The 14,533-nt window shown below is 39.7% G+C and overlaps 2 protein-coding genes across 3 annotated transcripts in view; one reads left to right on the top strand and one right to left on the bottom strand.

The window, feature by feature from the left end:
* Positions 1-55: 55 nt before the first annotated feature.
* Positions 56-12,945, bottom strand: LOC135941213 (activating transcription factor 7-interacting protein 1-like). 2 transcript variants are annotated; one of them, XM_065486558.1, is made up of 12 exons: positions 12,802-12,944; positions 8,501-8,878; positions 7,273-7,647; positions 7,089-7,225; positions 6,898-7,038; positions 6,736-6,843; positions 6,471-6,680; positions 6,278-6,419; positions 6,041-6,226; positions 5,934-5,983; positions 3,419-3,620; positions 56-909 (listed from the first exon to the last, which is right to left on the bottom strand). In XM_065486558.1, the coding sequence occupies exons 2-12, from the start codon at positions 8,859-8,861 to the stop codon at positions 620-622; spliced, it is 2,202 nt and encodes a 733-aa protein (XP_065342630.1). In that variant the 5' UTR covers positions 8,862-8,878; positions 12,802-12,944; the 3' UTR covers positions 56-619. The 2 variants fall into 2 exon arrangements, with proteins under 2 accessions (XP_065342630.1, XP_065342631.1); XM_065486559.1 differs by lacking the exons at positions 56-909; positions 5,934-5,983 and having other exon boundaries at positions 3,431-3,620; positions 12,802-12,945.
* Positions 381-14,533, top strand: part of RpL18 (ribosomal protein L18) — a 112,745-nt gene continuing 98,592 nt past the window's right edge. The window contains exon 1 of the mRNA XM_065486563.1: positions 381-384. The gene's annotated coding sequence lies outside the window, so the exon portion shown is untranslated. The remainder of the gene's footprint in view (positions 385-14,533) is intronic.

Raw genomic sequence — 14,533 nt, 5'->3', positions numbered from 1 at the left:
TTAGGTATCATATCACATATGCGAGATTGGTTGACTGACAATTAAACACACACTCTTATATCATATTAATATTTAATTTGTAACTCTCCAAACTGATGCTGAAATTTGGGGGTCCTATTTATGTACAACACAAACAATTAGTTTGTTCCGAAGTTGGCAGTGTTGAATATTTTATAGCCGGTTTCATTTATACGCAAGGGAATAAATATGATGAACGTTGGAATTAAGAAGGAGTAAAGAAATTTTTTCACTTAATAATCGCAAGGCATCAATGAAAATTTAGCACGGCTAAAATTTTACTACTCTAGCCATTAATATAGAGAGGCGGCGATTTAGGTATACACAGAGCAACGGGTTGAAAAACGTGATTATTTCACAAGTCAGGTAATTATCTGGCTAATGATGACAGCCTTTGGTGGAACTACTTTCGTAGCGATCTGACTAGTGTTATCACGGTGGCTAACGCATTATCTCTTTCATGAGCTCTGCGTGCATACAATTAGAAAATTTGTCGAACAAAAGTTTCCCTTTTTGTGTTTGGAAAGCAGTTTGCATTCAAGACGGGCCCCAATTCAGTCCCCTTATTTACTCCCAAACCGGCAGCAAAAGGTTCTGGAATTTACATTTTTGAGTGGTTGGGAGGCTTCAACTCGATGTTCATGGTTTCGCTGCTGGGCCCCATTCTGTTGCGTATGTCGACGGCGCGCACTGCGAAATGGTACTTGTAGCCATCTTTGAACTGCGTCAGGGTGCAGGCCATTGGCAGAGCAAGCGCTTTCACGTCACCCACTGTCTTCCAAAGTCGCTGGCTCGGCTCCTCCGACGTTTCTTGATACGCGTAAATTTGGTAGCTCTTAATCTCCTCGTGATCCGAGTTGAACGTGAGCAGATTCCATGACAGCATTATCCCTGAAACCAAGACATGCATTACTCATTTTACTATCTGTCAGGCTTTCACCTAACGATATTACGATCAATATTATTTGTAACGAGGCAATCAATGTAAAATATTCGGGCGCCCAAAGGGGAGCGTGGAGGGGGAGAGTCTCAGGTTATACAACCACCCCTCACGGAGGGGAGCGCTCGCACACGCATACACTCGCGACACTCTTCTCCTGATAGCCGCGGACGAGTCAATTCGGGCCAACTATTGGTTTGTATACAATTTCAGGGTCACTGCAATTGCAGCTGCAAAGTTTATTTTCAACTTCTAACAAAAGGCTAAAGGCAACTACCCCCAATATCCCCAAATTTTTATTAACATCCGCTCACCTTGTTGCCTTGCGAGCAGCTTCTCAATTTTTGTATTTTTTACTAAAATTATATCATTAGTAAATATCCCTCTAGCCCTAGGCCCTAGAAATCAGATTTATATATATATTTTTTTAAACTTCCACTTTGTATTTTGATATAACTCACACAAAATGATCCTCATTCGATACCTATCTCAGATGGCTATTTAGCATATCCGACTAAAATCTGGGTCACAGTGAAATTTTTTTTACAATTTTAATTTTCGAAAAATTTGGCCGAAATAATCGCGCCGCGTTTGGAAAAATGGTCAGATTTTAAATAACCAAACACGAGCAGATAAGCACCGTCGAGGCGCATCGTCTGGCGTAGAAAAAAACTTCGCGGCCCACGGGACCCAAAACCCAAACTTTTGAAATGTCGCAAACCGCGTTTTTTGACCTATAAAAATTCCTGACTCCGGTCCTATGGAGTAGTAAGGAATAAGGAATGGGTAGTAAGGAACGTAGTATATGTGTATTAAGAAAAGTAAGGAACGTGAGTGGTTTTTGATTTTCGCGCCACTTCTAAAGTGTTATGAAAAAGGACTCTCAGAGTGTACCAAAACGTGATGCAAGGTGATCAGTTTAGAGTCAGCAAGCATAGTGAGCAGATCATACACCGCAGACAGTTCATTGTTAGTTTTGTTTACCATTTCTATCCCTGTTTGGGGATCGGGAGTTAGAAGTACGCACAACGACAACGCACAAGCCATACCATCTACTTCAAGGTAGGGCAAAAATTTGAAATCTCTATTTTTTATACCAGTTTGAAATCTTATTGGGTTTGATGAGCATCAAAAGCCACACAATGTGCCCTATTGTCTTTTCTTAGCTACGTGAAGAGGCAAGTTAAAAGAAAAATTTCAACAAGAGCCAATTTATAATTTTTTACATCAAATCATGTACACAAAACACGTGTAAAGAATAACGTTTCAAAGTTTAATTTTTTGAAAAATTTGGCCGAAATAATCGCGCCGCGTTTGGAAAAATGGTCAAATTTTAAATAACCAAACACGAGCAGATAAGCACCGTCGAGGCGCATCGTCTGGCGTAGAAAAAAACTTCGCGGCCCACGGGACCCCAGCCAGGACCCAAAACCCAAACTTTTGAAATGTCGCAAACCGCGTTTTTTGACCTATAAAAATTCCTAACTCCGGTCCTATGGAGTAGTAAGGAATAAGGAATGGGTAGTAAGGAACGTAGTATATGTGTAGTAAGAAAAGTAAGGTACGTGAGTGGTTTTTGATTTTCGCGCCACTTCTAAAGTGTTATTAAAAAGGACTCTCAGAGTGTACCAAAACGTGATGCAAAGTGATCAGTTTAGAGTCAGCAAGCAGAGGGAGTAGATCATACACCGCAGACAGTTCATCGTTAGTTTTGTTTACCATTTTTATCCCTGTTTGGGGATCGGGAGTTAGAAGTACGCACAACGCACAAGCCATATCATCTACTTCAAGGTAGGGCAAAAATTTGAAATCTCTATTTTTTATACCAGTTTGAAATCTTATTGGGTTTGATGAGCATCAAAAGCCACACAATGTGCCCTATTGTCTTTTCTTAGCTAAGTGAAAAGGCAAGTTAAAAGAAAAATTTCAACAAGAGCCAATTTATAATTTTTTACATCAAATCATGTACACAAAACACGTGTAAAGAATAACGTTTCAAAGTTTAAGTGTGCGATTGAATTTTACAACAGCAAAAATATTTAATTTCAATTTTGAATGCAAATTTAGACATTAATTTAAAACTAGCAAAATCATTTGATTTCCTCCATGTAAACTTATTAATCTTATTTTGGCAAAAACCATTCTCGAAAGCCTCTCCAAATCCCAACAATCAGACATAATTATTCAAAATCGCTGCCGCTTCTGAGCAGCTGAGTTGCTGAGTTGGTCTGAGGTAAAGATCTGCCTTATCTGATCTGCCCCCCTCCCCTAAGGATACCAAGGATGCGAACAATAAGTGTGGGATGTTTGCTCACACAACCAATTTTAGAATATTGTGTGGCCTCCCTACAGCTTTTTTTAAGAATGGAAAATTGTTCAATAGCCTTTGGTGAAAATCAAGCGGCGGAAGCTTGAGAACTGAAAGCCATAATTAAACAAAACACATTCCAGCATATATACCTCCTTTGGTTGCCTGTGTAATTTTGAGATTTGGCTTAGGCGGCGGTTGCTTCCAACCTGGCCGCGGAGGGATGAAAGGGACCGACGGCAGGGGTGCAGGGTGAGTTGGCGGTCTCAGGGCTTGGCTGAATCTTCGAGTGCCATTTGTGAAGGGTTGGCGCATTGTTGTAGAGTTCTGTGCCGTCTGCGGCATGAATGGTCTCTGAAAATACGGGACATTTCATGTAATGCATAATACATGGCATTCAAATGTCTCAAAGAATGCCTGAGATAATAGATAATAGATAATAGGCATACGCATTCAGGAAGGAGACAACCCTGACAGTTATTATAAAATTTTAACGTCCACTAGCGGTTTCATTTGGGTCGAAATGAATTTAAATTTATTTTAAAAAAATTCAAGAGCAATTTAATTGTTTTTACTATGTTGGTAGATGCGAATGAAGTCAACGAAGCACACGAATCAACTAATTTTTGTATAACCTATTGCTGTAATTTACATCTGAAAAGTGAATAAATAAAATAATTAAAATATCCAGTTTTTGTTTGATGAATGAATGACTTCTAATTATTGGAAGTTACTTTTTCATTTAAGTCAAACAAATTTCATTAAATTTGCAGCTTTTACGCTACTTTCACCTTAGTATAAATAAAAACATTAGAATAAAAGAAAAGAGTTAAGTTAAAAATATACTTGAATAATTCATTCCAGTTTATGGACAATGAGGCCAACGCAAGTAGGGGAAGAAATTTATTTTATTAAATAACTTGTATTAAATATATTTGTCATCAGATTCGATTAAAAAGTTTAGCGAGGCTAGAGTGTCTTTTTTTCAGGCTGCGGTGGCCTTTGATCATTGAATGAAAAAATGCATTCCAATTTCCCCCGTCTAAATATTTCTTTGAAAGGCAGGCAGAATATATTATGCTTTATTTTTCTTTTTAATGCAGGACTCCACGCACATGGATGTTTTCACCTGCAATTAAGCTGCTAGCGCAGCTGTCCCAAAGGACCTACTTTAAAAACGCATTATAAAGCTCAGGCGAAGCGAAATTCCGGAGAATTGCTTCCTTGTGAATAATCGTGGTACAATTGAGTCGAAAAAGCGAAATTGCTCACAGGACAGGTGTGTTTTCCACGTTTATTTTTAACTTTTGATTCAAATATAATTAATTTTATTTACGCACAGAATTCCCACATTATCAGCCGATTTTTATATAAAAAAGTTTCACTTGTTTTAAATGGATGAAATGATTCGACCTCAAATGCTAATCAAGCGTGAAAAATTATTTACTGGACCACAAGGGTAGAAGGTGGCCAATTGTGACGTCATCTATTTAGAGCGTGACAAGGGTTAGTGAGTCTTTGCATGACTTATTTATTTGTATTCATATATACCAATATTTCTTGGCTGAATTTAAATGATTGAAGCCTCTTTTGGCTGCGATTATGCGTAATTGAGGCAACTTATATCGGCCAAAATACAATAAATATGTTCATTAGCGACTTAAGTAAATGCTTGTCCTAAGTTCCTCGTCCTTGAGCGAGTGGTTTTGGTCATCACAGTGAGTATCAAAAGCGGTCGGCCGCTTCTCATACTCACTGTGATGACGAAAATCGTCGCTCTCTTCAGTATCAACTGAGAACGAGTGTTTCGATCTCACAGTGAGTATGAGAACGAAAAGCGTCTGGCCGCCTCCGATATACTCACTGTGAGACTCAAAGCTGTATTATCAATTTGAGACCCGCATTTTGATACTCACAGTGAAAAATTTTTCTCTGAGTCCACGATCATCTACCATTTGGGTTGGTATTTTTATTAATAGAGCAGCAGGTAAACAGATATTTTGATAAGTTTACATTTACGTGATGGGCGAAGCCCAGTTTATAAAAGGGCCACATATCGAGCGATTTTAATTAGTTTCGATTTAGTCAAATAATTCAAAGCAGCCAGGGAGCTGATGGCGCATCAAAGCAAAATCGTTCGTGCCGTGGCGCTAACACCTCGGGAGTACAGGAGCGAGCTTGTAGCTTCTCCAGACATCCCAGCTGCTCTGACTCTCAGTGCGATTCTTGCCGTTGCCCATTGTATTGACGACATTTCGTTTATAATGTCACCTTTGGAGGTTTAATGCTTGGCCAAGGAAAAAATGTATGATTCCATCGAACGAACAGAAAATAAGACTATTAAAATTTCCTGGGCGATTAGCACAGGTTTTATCGCCAGAAGAAAGTGGCAATTTCGAGACTTTCCGCGGCACGAACGAAATGTCAACAGTGTAGCATTGAGCTCAAGTTCGTTGCGCCGATCCGAGTTATGATTAATAGGACACTAGTCCTTCCTGAAACTGCACTGATGACGTCAGAATGTTATAGCCGCTTTGTTTCAGAGCGCTTGTGCAGGTCTAAATATCCAGTAAAAACCGGTGACTATTATGATTTCCTTCTGATTATTTATGTTAAAGCGCCTATTTTCTATGAATGACTTTACTGCATGTTAAGAGATGTCCATACATTGCCTAGAACGTTGTTGTTTCGTGATGTCTGCATTTGCACTGGACTGACTGCAAGAGAAACTAAACAATCAAACCCGTACCATTTGGAATCATTAAACGAATTACCAGCGGATGGAGATGCCTTGTTCAGCAGGATTCCTCCCATTTGAGACTGCAGCAGCATGTTCCCATTGTTCGAATTGGAGATCAAGTAAGCAACAGGTTGCTTAGTCTGTTGCATGCCCTGCAGGCCAGTTGAATTAGGGATGATGATCCTGTTGCCGCTCTGCATGAATTGCATGGGTGCCGCTGCTGTTAAATGTGGTTAGGTAAATCTGAACGGGGCCTGATTATTTCTCATACTATCGCTTCCTTTCATAGTTGTCTGTCCGTTTCTCATGGTAGTCTGTCCGATCGTCCGCACAGGAGGGTTCGGTGGCGTCGTGGATTTGCTTGTCAGCCTCAGGGGCGCAACCATGCCCTGGGATGCAGGCGTGGTAGTCACCTTTAAGTTACTGGTCAGCACTCGTGGTTTTTGAAGTTGTTCTGGTCTCACCACTGCGCCAGCTGGAGTCGTTTTGGTCAGTAAGACCTGTCTGCTTGCAGCCTTCAAGGTTGGAATCCCCTGCGGTGACTTGACAGCGGCAGGCTTTGGACTGGCCTTGGTGATGATGGTGTTAGGCTGTTGTGGCAGCGGCACGCGATTGATAGGAGTTATTGTTTTCACCTTTTTCTCAGGCTGAGGTGTGATCCCTATGTTTTTGGACTAGATTCAGATAGATTAGAAAAAAACGAAGGGGAGGGAAGGTTTTACAACTCACGGGAACTTGAACAGCGACGTGCCGAACGATTGGTTTTGGCTTCAGCGCCTTTGCATTAGATTTGTTGGACTCGGCAACTTGTGCAACGCTGTTTTGGATATCCATACACTACAGGAGCAGGATTTTCATGATCTGTTCACATTGGCTTTACAATCAACTCACTTGTTTGGTGAGGGTGGTGATTTTTTTCTTGTAGGAGTCACACTTCAACCTCAATTTAACCAACTCGTGCTCCATAGTTGCCAACTCACTCTTCCTGGTTTTGCTCGTAATGAATGCGTCGATTAAAAGTTTTGCCAGTTCCTAATAAGAGCGTGAGAAATTTAAGCAAATTTCGCGTAACTTGAACTCACATCGCGGGTCATAGTTTTTACAAGTTGCGCGTCCTCTTGCACGCTCATTTCTGCACTTCGATCAGCAGTCTCGATTTTAATCTTCTTCACTGCAACCTCCTTGTCTGTCGTAGAGGCTGGCCTCTTTCTTGGAGAAACTATAACCAAACATTATCGCGGGTGCCGAATGTAAAGCAAATCTCACCTTCTGGCTCCTCGTCAGCACAATCAAAATTATTTGTACTATCCGCAATGTCGATAGGGGTACTACTAATACTAATTACAGCTTCACTAGGTGGGTTTGAGTTTTCATCCCCATTTTTTTCTCGGTCGACGGCATTGACATCTTCCTCGACTAAAGTATTATCACTAGCATACGACTTTCCGTCGTTCTCTTGCAAGTCGTCTACGAATTCTCTTTCTGTACATTCCTCCAACTCTAGGTCCTCTGAGGGTGCTTTATTCTCATCACCACCTTCAGAACCATCATAGGCTGGGTCAGACTTCCTTTCTAATTCGTCTTCCATCACTAATCTGATGTCGTCTTCAGGCTCCTCTTCTTGATGTGCACTTCGCGCGTCTGAAATACACAGAAATTTATTAACTTATTAAGGAAACGAATTGTTGCGACCGATTGTAGGTTTTTCATTTGTTTATTTCGCAACGAAAGGAAACAAACGAAATATCTAACAACCATTGATCTTGTTCCTAGATCCATGAATTAGCTTAGGATTCATGACTATCTTGGTCAGTATTTTCTCTAATTAAAAGCCTGTGCTTGCCTTAGTGATCAAAGTCGCCAATGGATATCAACACAGGATAAATCCGATTTTAAGGCAATTCTGTGATTTCAGACTCAATCCCGCCATTTAACCTTCTACACTTAAAATTAATTATTTGGATGTGCTTGAAACAAGAATTGGTTAAGTCGATTGCCACAGGAAGTTCCTATTGTTTGATTAAATAAGTTTAAGCTGACATTTCTATAGCGACTGGCTGAACCGAATTTTGATTTTATCGCATTTTAAGGGTTTTATTTGAGTGTGAAGGCAGAGTAGCTGGATCGAGTTACAGAATTGCCACATATCACAAATATGCAGTGGCGCCATCTGTTGGGGATTCAAACTCTTAGGGCGAACTCATAATAATATGTAGCGATGTATCTATTTTATTTTCCTAATACAGATAGCTGGAAGCAAACTGCAGATGAAAATTGCTTTTCAAAATAATTTAAGGATCAAATGTGCCAAGGATCCAATGTACAGGAGTTGGCATCATGTTGGATTCAATTTTTTGCGTCAACATCTGAAGGTGGCTTCCAGCGTAAATTGAAGAATATTTAATACTTCAGGAGGTTGTCTGTAGGCAACTATTTCTCTATCATCTTATTTTGGTTTCGATTCGAATTTCATCACGTCAAAATCAGGACCAACCATCATTCAGATCATTCATTGGGCTTAAACTCGATTCATTCTCTTTGTTTGCTGCTACTCCGAGTCTTTCATCTGCAAGTCGACTCTCAGCTCCCAAGCGATCACCACTATCACAATTGCCGTTCACAACGGCAAAGTTGCTGCTGTCCACACACTTGATGACAGGTTCCCTATTCTCTTGAGAATTTTCACGGTCACTTTCACTGAGGCCATTCAGATTCAGGGTCGGAAATTCGTCCATGCTTGGAATTCTGCTTTCTGCTTGTTTCTCTTCATGCAAGTCCTTCATGACTTTCACAAGTTGTTTCTTTGTTTTTGACTCAGGAATGATGTTCTCTTCACTGCAGTAGCGCTGGACCATTGCTCATTAACGACAGCCTGTGAACAAAACACTGAACTGTGAGTTCCTCATAATCTTCAATCAGTTCGTCAACCTGAATCTTTCAGCACCAAACAATTTTCAAAACAAATTGCACATTTTTAAGTTTAGTAACAAATACAAATAACTTTCATGCATAATATAACAAATTAGACGTCCTAGAAAATTCAGTTAAACTTTGCTGCTTAAAGACCGTCTTTGACGAAGTTTCTGAGCACACCAATCGATTCTTGAGGTTCGAATTAGGTAAAATGGATATTTTTGCCGACCAAAACGTCTAGCGCGTCGTGCGTAACACAAGTAGAACTATTTTTACCGCCAAAAATATGAACCTATATGCGAGAAAAGCGCATGCGTCAGAGCTGGCACACGTCAACCCCCGGCTGCTGGCGGCTGACGTGAGGCCTCTCCTCGGCCACATCAGCTCTGACGCATGCGCAGTTCTCACATATAGGTTCATATTTTTGGCGGTAAAAATAGTTCTACTTGTGTTACGCACGACGCGCTGGACTTTTTGGTCGGCAAAAATATCCATTTTACCTAATTCGAACCTCAAGAATCGATTGGTGTGCTCAGAAACTTCGTCAAAGACGGTCTTTAATTAAAGAAAACCAGCAGGGTTTTCAAGGCTGGGGATATTTAGTTAAGTAAATTTGTAGTTATTACCGGCTAAACCAACAAGCAGTCACACTCGACACTATTCTGATAGTGATAGCATGACGTTAGTTTAACCTTTTTTGAATACAATTATTTTGATCAAATTTGACCATCATTAATTTTACGCTTCCTGGTCTCTTCTCTTGCAGGATTAGCCAATTTTGCAAACCAGTCATTCAATTTTGCTCAAATCCAAGGAGGGAAACTAGTTCTTTTACTTAAACACGTTTTAGCTGACCTTTCATATTTTGTAAGAGAATAATAATTAGAAAATTTACAAACCCCAACAAATTTTTAAATAGCGGTGTGAAAGTGAGGTAGGTTTCTTTCAACTTCTGATGAGTGTATTTAAATTCTTTAATTTATTTCAACATGAAACTCATTGTCAGGAACATTGAAAAGGTGGCTGCTTTATCTTGGGAAATATTCTTTCTTGCAAAAGCAGGTATTTGCCAAATTAAATCTAACGGTGTCGATTTAGACATCTGAGCCACCCTTTTCGATCGGCGGCTGGCTGGCTAAATTTCGTCGTCGGCTCAGCTGGCAGCTGGGCTTTTTGAGACTGCATTACTCAGTTGATCATAAAAACCCGCATTTTTCAGATTAAAACACTGCATTGCAAAATTTGTATTTTTGTGGGTTTGTCAGCAATTTTATGCGTTTTTTCCGAAACATGCATTCTTATTGAAGATAAAAAATTCTCATGATGCTGGATGACTAAATATAGGGATTTTTAGAAAATCAGTAGGTAAGATCAAAAATTTTGAAACTCGGCAATCATCATTTTCCAAAATTTCAAATTTCTGACTTTTATGACGCAAAATGTGACTTTTTGTTTTTTTCTGTAAAACCAATAGATTTTCAAGTTGATTTTACACGCTGCAAAAGGGGTTAATTTTAGCACATTGTCATATTTCGCGCTATGAAATGCTGAAATTTTGGAAAATTACGATGATCGAAGAGTTAAAATTTTTGGTCTTTTGATGAAACCATGAGTGGATTTTATACAGATTTTTTTAAAATCCTTTTTATACGACATCCATCATGAGAATTTTAAATCTTTAATAAATATGCATGTTTTGAAAAAAATGCGTAAAAGTACAGAAGAGGCTATAAACAGTTTCGTGCCATGCAGTGGGGTTTTTCCGAAAAAATGCGGCGCAGCTGACTGAGCCGATCAGCTCGACGCGGCGCGGCTGACTCAAATGTCTTTGTGTGTGACAGTTTTCTTGTATCTCAGGAGGGGTCGAAATTATAAAAAAAAAAATCTCCAACTCGGTTCTTACGCGAAAAATGATTAAAACAAGGTAGGTCAAGCGCAGTTAAAGGGTTGATTTATTGTGTCAACATTTTGAAAAACAGAGAAATTCACACTGGAGGATTTGTCTGTTGGCAACTACTTTCTATTCGTTTCTGTGATCCTCGTTTTTGGTTTTAGTTAGGAATAGGAATGCCACTGTTGCGCAAATTGCCATAACACAGGGCGCTACAATATGCTTCCCGTGTCGATCCTTATCCACTGCCTCTTTTAATTAATCCATAATCATTTTAACTTTTCGTCATTTTACATTTTTAAATAGTTTCCATACCCCTGGTCTACAAAACTGCAAGTCATAAATTATTTGTGATTAATTCAATGCATGATTCCATTAGTTTCACTGGCATTAAGAATTACAGATTACGTGATTATCAATTTAAATAAATACCAAAAATAATAAAATAATGCGTTATTTTTGGGGGAATATAAATAAACCAAAACACCAACAAATTTTAATTAGTAGATGACAGTAAATAATGCCTTTCACCAACTAAAGTCGCTTTGAAAACTACAGAAGGTTGAGAGTCTGTCACCTAGCTGATAAAGCAATAATTATAAACTCACATTGTGACGTAGTTTCTTACGAACTAAGACGTTTTTTAACGGTCAGAATAGCAAGTACGCAAATTGTCCAAAGAGCATACTCGACTTCTTGGAAGCCCAGCGAGGGCCTCGGCCGCTTCAGCTTTTGATTTACTTAAAGGCCGCAGCTAGGCAAGCCGAACTGATGACGAAAAGACGAATACTAGAAAATTCCAAGCAGTCTAAATTCCACTTCTAAATATTTGTTAACCGCTTAAATTCCTTGCATTGTCCCAATATTTGGCATTCCTTCATTTCAGGGTTCATTTCTAACATGTAATGACATGGAAATTTTTCACAACCGTCCTAAAATGCAAAAGTCTCAAACGGCAATTTTAAAAATTTCATCATGACCAAACTTTAAAAATCATAATGTAAAAAACAAGCACAGCACAAAAAATCGTTTTATATTTTCTCGTTTCCACACACTTTTGTGAGAAGCATCGAAAATCTGGGCTCGATTTGCTACGCCTCGACCTTTGAAAGGCATTGTTATTTTTTATTTTTTCTTCTCAGGATAGGATTATTTCTGAATAGTTCGCATCTGGCTCAAAGGCCACCCAGCAGAACCACTGTCCCTCTTTTTCTCCCCATTCTTTTGTGTGCCTCTCGCTGAACCTTCCCTTCATCTTGGGGAGAGAAAAAATATTTTTCAACAGCAAGCCGATTGTAACATTTTCAAGCGAGATTTCAAGAATCCTGGAAAATTATTTTCGACTATACTCAAACTTTCACAATGAGGTCATTCTATCGCACAATATTACTAACGGCAAGAACTCCATTAGTCAAATCAATATACCAAAAATCAGGGCTAGTATTGGATTTTCCTTTACAAGCCAAGCAATGCTAATTAATTTAAAATTTTCGGCTTAAATATTAATAAAAAAATAAACGTTGGAAAACTTTTCTCATAATAGAGCTAAGAGCTGCAGATTGCGGCCACGGCAGCGCTGATGTCGAAGTCCCAAGAATTCGACGCCGCGCTGTTGCAACTAGCAAGCTGAAAAAGCCAAGCGACAACGTCGCACAAAGCATGGGGTCGCCTCACCGTCGGCAACACAACTAACTAACTGCTGCAAACGCGATTGCAATTCAAATCAAAGTCGAATAGCAAGCTCGCTCCGCTTGAACGTCATCGTGATAAATATGGAAGAGAACATGTTAATAGTGTGAGTTACGGTTGAGATACACACGGAGCAACTGAAAATATTTTTGATTGGGAATTTAAAGCTGATATCAAGGAGGTTAAAACGTTTTGTGATTGTACAATGCGGCAGTCTAGGAATGTAAAACCATTAACAAAAGGTGGGGGAATCCAAGGGTAAACAGCAGTGAGCGTCTAAGTTAAAAGGGAAATGAAATGACCTGAGTGAGGGAGTGAGGATTCTCCGTGTTGCAGCAGCCTCTATAGATTGTTCAGCTGTTGGCCGGAAACGCCGTCTCGGCACTAACGTTGAGCGCGCGTTCGCCAGATATTCTCTTTTAGCTGTCTCTACCACAGCAGGGTCGAGGATCGGCCTTACCCCACCCCTGTACCCTTTCCTCTGCGCAAGAGCGCTAGGAGGGAATTTCATGTTACGACGCCATTTTCGTTTACATTCAAACATATAAAAGTTTTGGACTATCTTAAAATAACGGACAATATCATTTTTGGATAGGATAGGAAAAATGGGACACGCCGGACACGCGCATCAATGGAAAGCAATAATCTGATGCGAACAAGGGGCTCGCACGAACAGAATTTGGCTTTTAAGATGCCTAAATTTGAAATTGTTGTCACTCATGCCAAGAAGGGGAAGGTGCAAACGTTCTGGCTGCAGAAACAACAAGCATAGCTCCCGAACGTAATTCAACTTCCTTGTTGCAAGGGCAACAATCGAACAAACATGTTCATGTGCTCGTTGAGCAATGCGCAGCAATTGCTCCGCCACTGGGATGAAAATGTACAAGTCAAAACTGGAAGGCTTGGCTGACATGAGTGGTAATAATTATTGCTCATTTAGGAAAACCACCATGAAGGAACATCCAGTGAATTTTGAAGGGGACTGAAATTGAAGATTTCGAAGCAGCCATGATGTCACAGGGGTTTAGTTTTCATCAAATAGTAACTGGCAGCTTCAAGCAAAAATTATTTTCGCCCTTCCTTGTTTTGTAATAGGGCGTTATTTATTGCCAAGAACATTCGCGTGACTTCAGATTCTGAATCTGGCCGGGACTTCAGTTAGGGAGTTTGAAAGTTAGGTTTTTAGGTTGCCTTTATATCGAGTCCCTGAACATTCTCGTCGTCAGAGGAGGGAGAGCGAGAGCGGCCAAGCGCCGATGAGGGGGCAGGCAACGTTGCCGCTAAATCAGATATTCTCTTCTGATACTTAACGTAGGAACGAAAACCAACTTATTAGTCTCAGCCGCATATTATTTATCGTAACGTGAAAATAATTCGCGCGCGTTCTTTTGCTTCGAAATTAACTCTCCAAAATTTGGATAAACTTGATTTCTTATTTTATCATAATTTTTTAAGATTGAAAATTATTTTTTTATGGTTTTCATCTTCCGATTCCTTCAGATTAAACATAATTATTAACATTTAACTTTCAATCTAAGGAACAATAAGAAATATAAAAGAATATGTGCCGGTTTTAAAGAAAATTTCTGTTGCTATGCGAACCAATATCATCTGCGCAGATTTCTACTGCGCAGCAGCTCATTGCGGAGAGCTTGGAAATGTTGTGAGCTGTAGGGATTACTACGCCGCGGCGCAGCACCTATAGCGTCCGCTCTGGCGGAACGAAAAGTAGCGCTCCAAGCCAGGATTATGACATCAGATAACCAAAATAACTAACTGCGACCATGGGAAAGCCATGCCACCATGGCATAAAATATTTTAAAGCATTACTAAAAATTCTGTTCTTTTGCCGTGTCAACCCATTGTAACGAGAAGGTCGACGAGCATATGAATTAAAATAATCTTCCTTAGAAAGGTAAAAATATTCTCGATCTTATCCACGAAAAATGAAAAAAAAATCACGGATTTCGGCTGAGGAACTGATGTATTTCCGTGAGAGCTAGAAATGTTAACTCGTTAGTCTCGCGGTCTTAG

Source organism: Cloeon dipterum, chromosome 3 (genome assembly GCF_949628265.1).
Source record: "Cloeon dipterum chromosome 3, ieCloDipt1.1, whole genome shotgun sequence".
Taxonomy (NCBI): Eukaryota; Metazoa; Arthropoda; class Insecta; order Ephemeroptera; family Baetidae; genus Cloeon; species Cloeon dipterum.
Note: the sequence above shows the minus strand (reverse complement) of the source record. Positions and strands in the feature narration are given on the sequence as shown.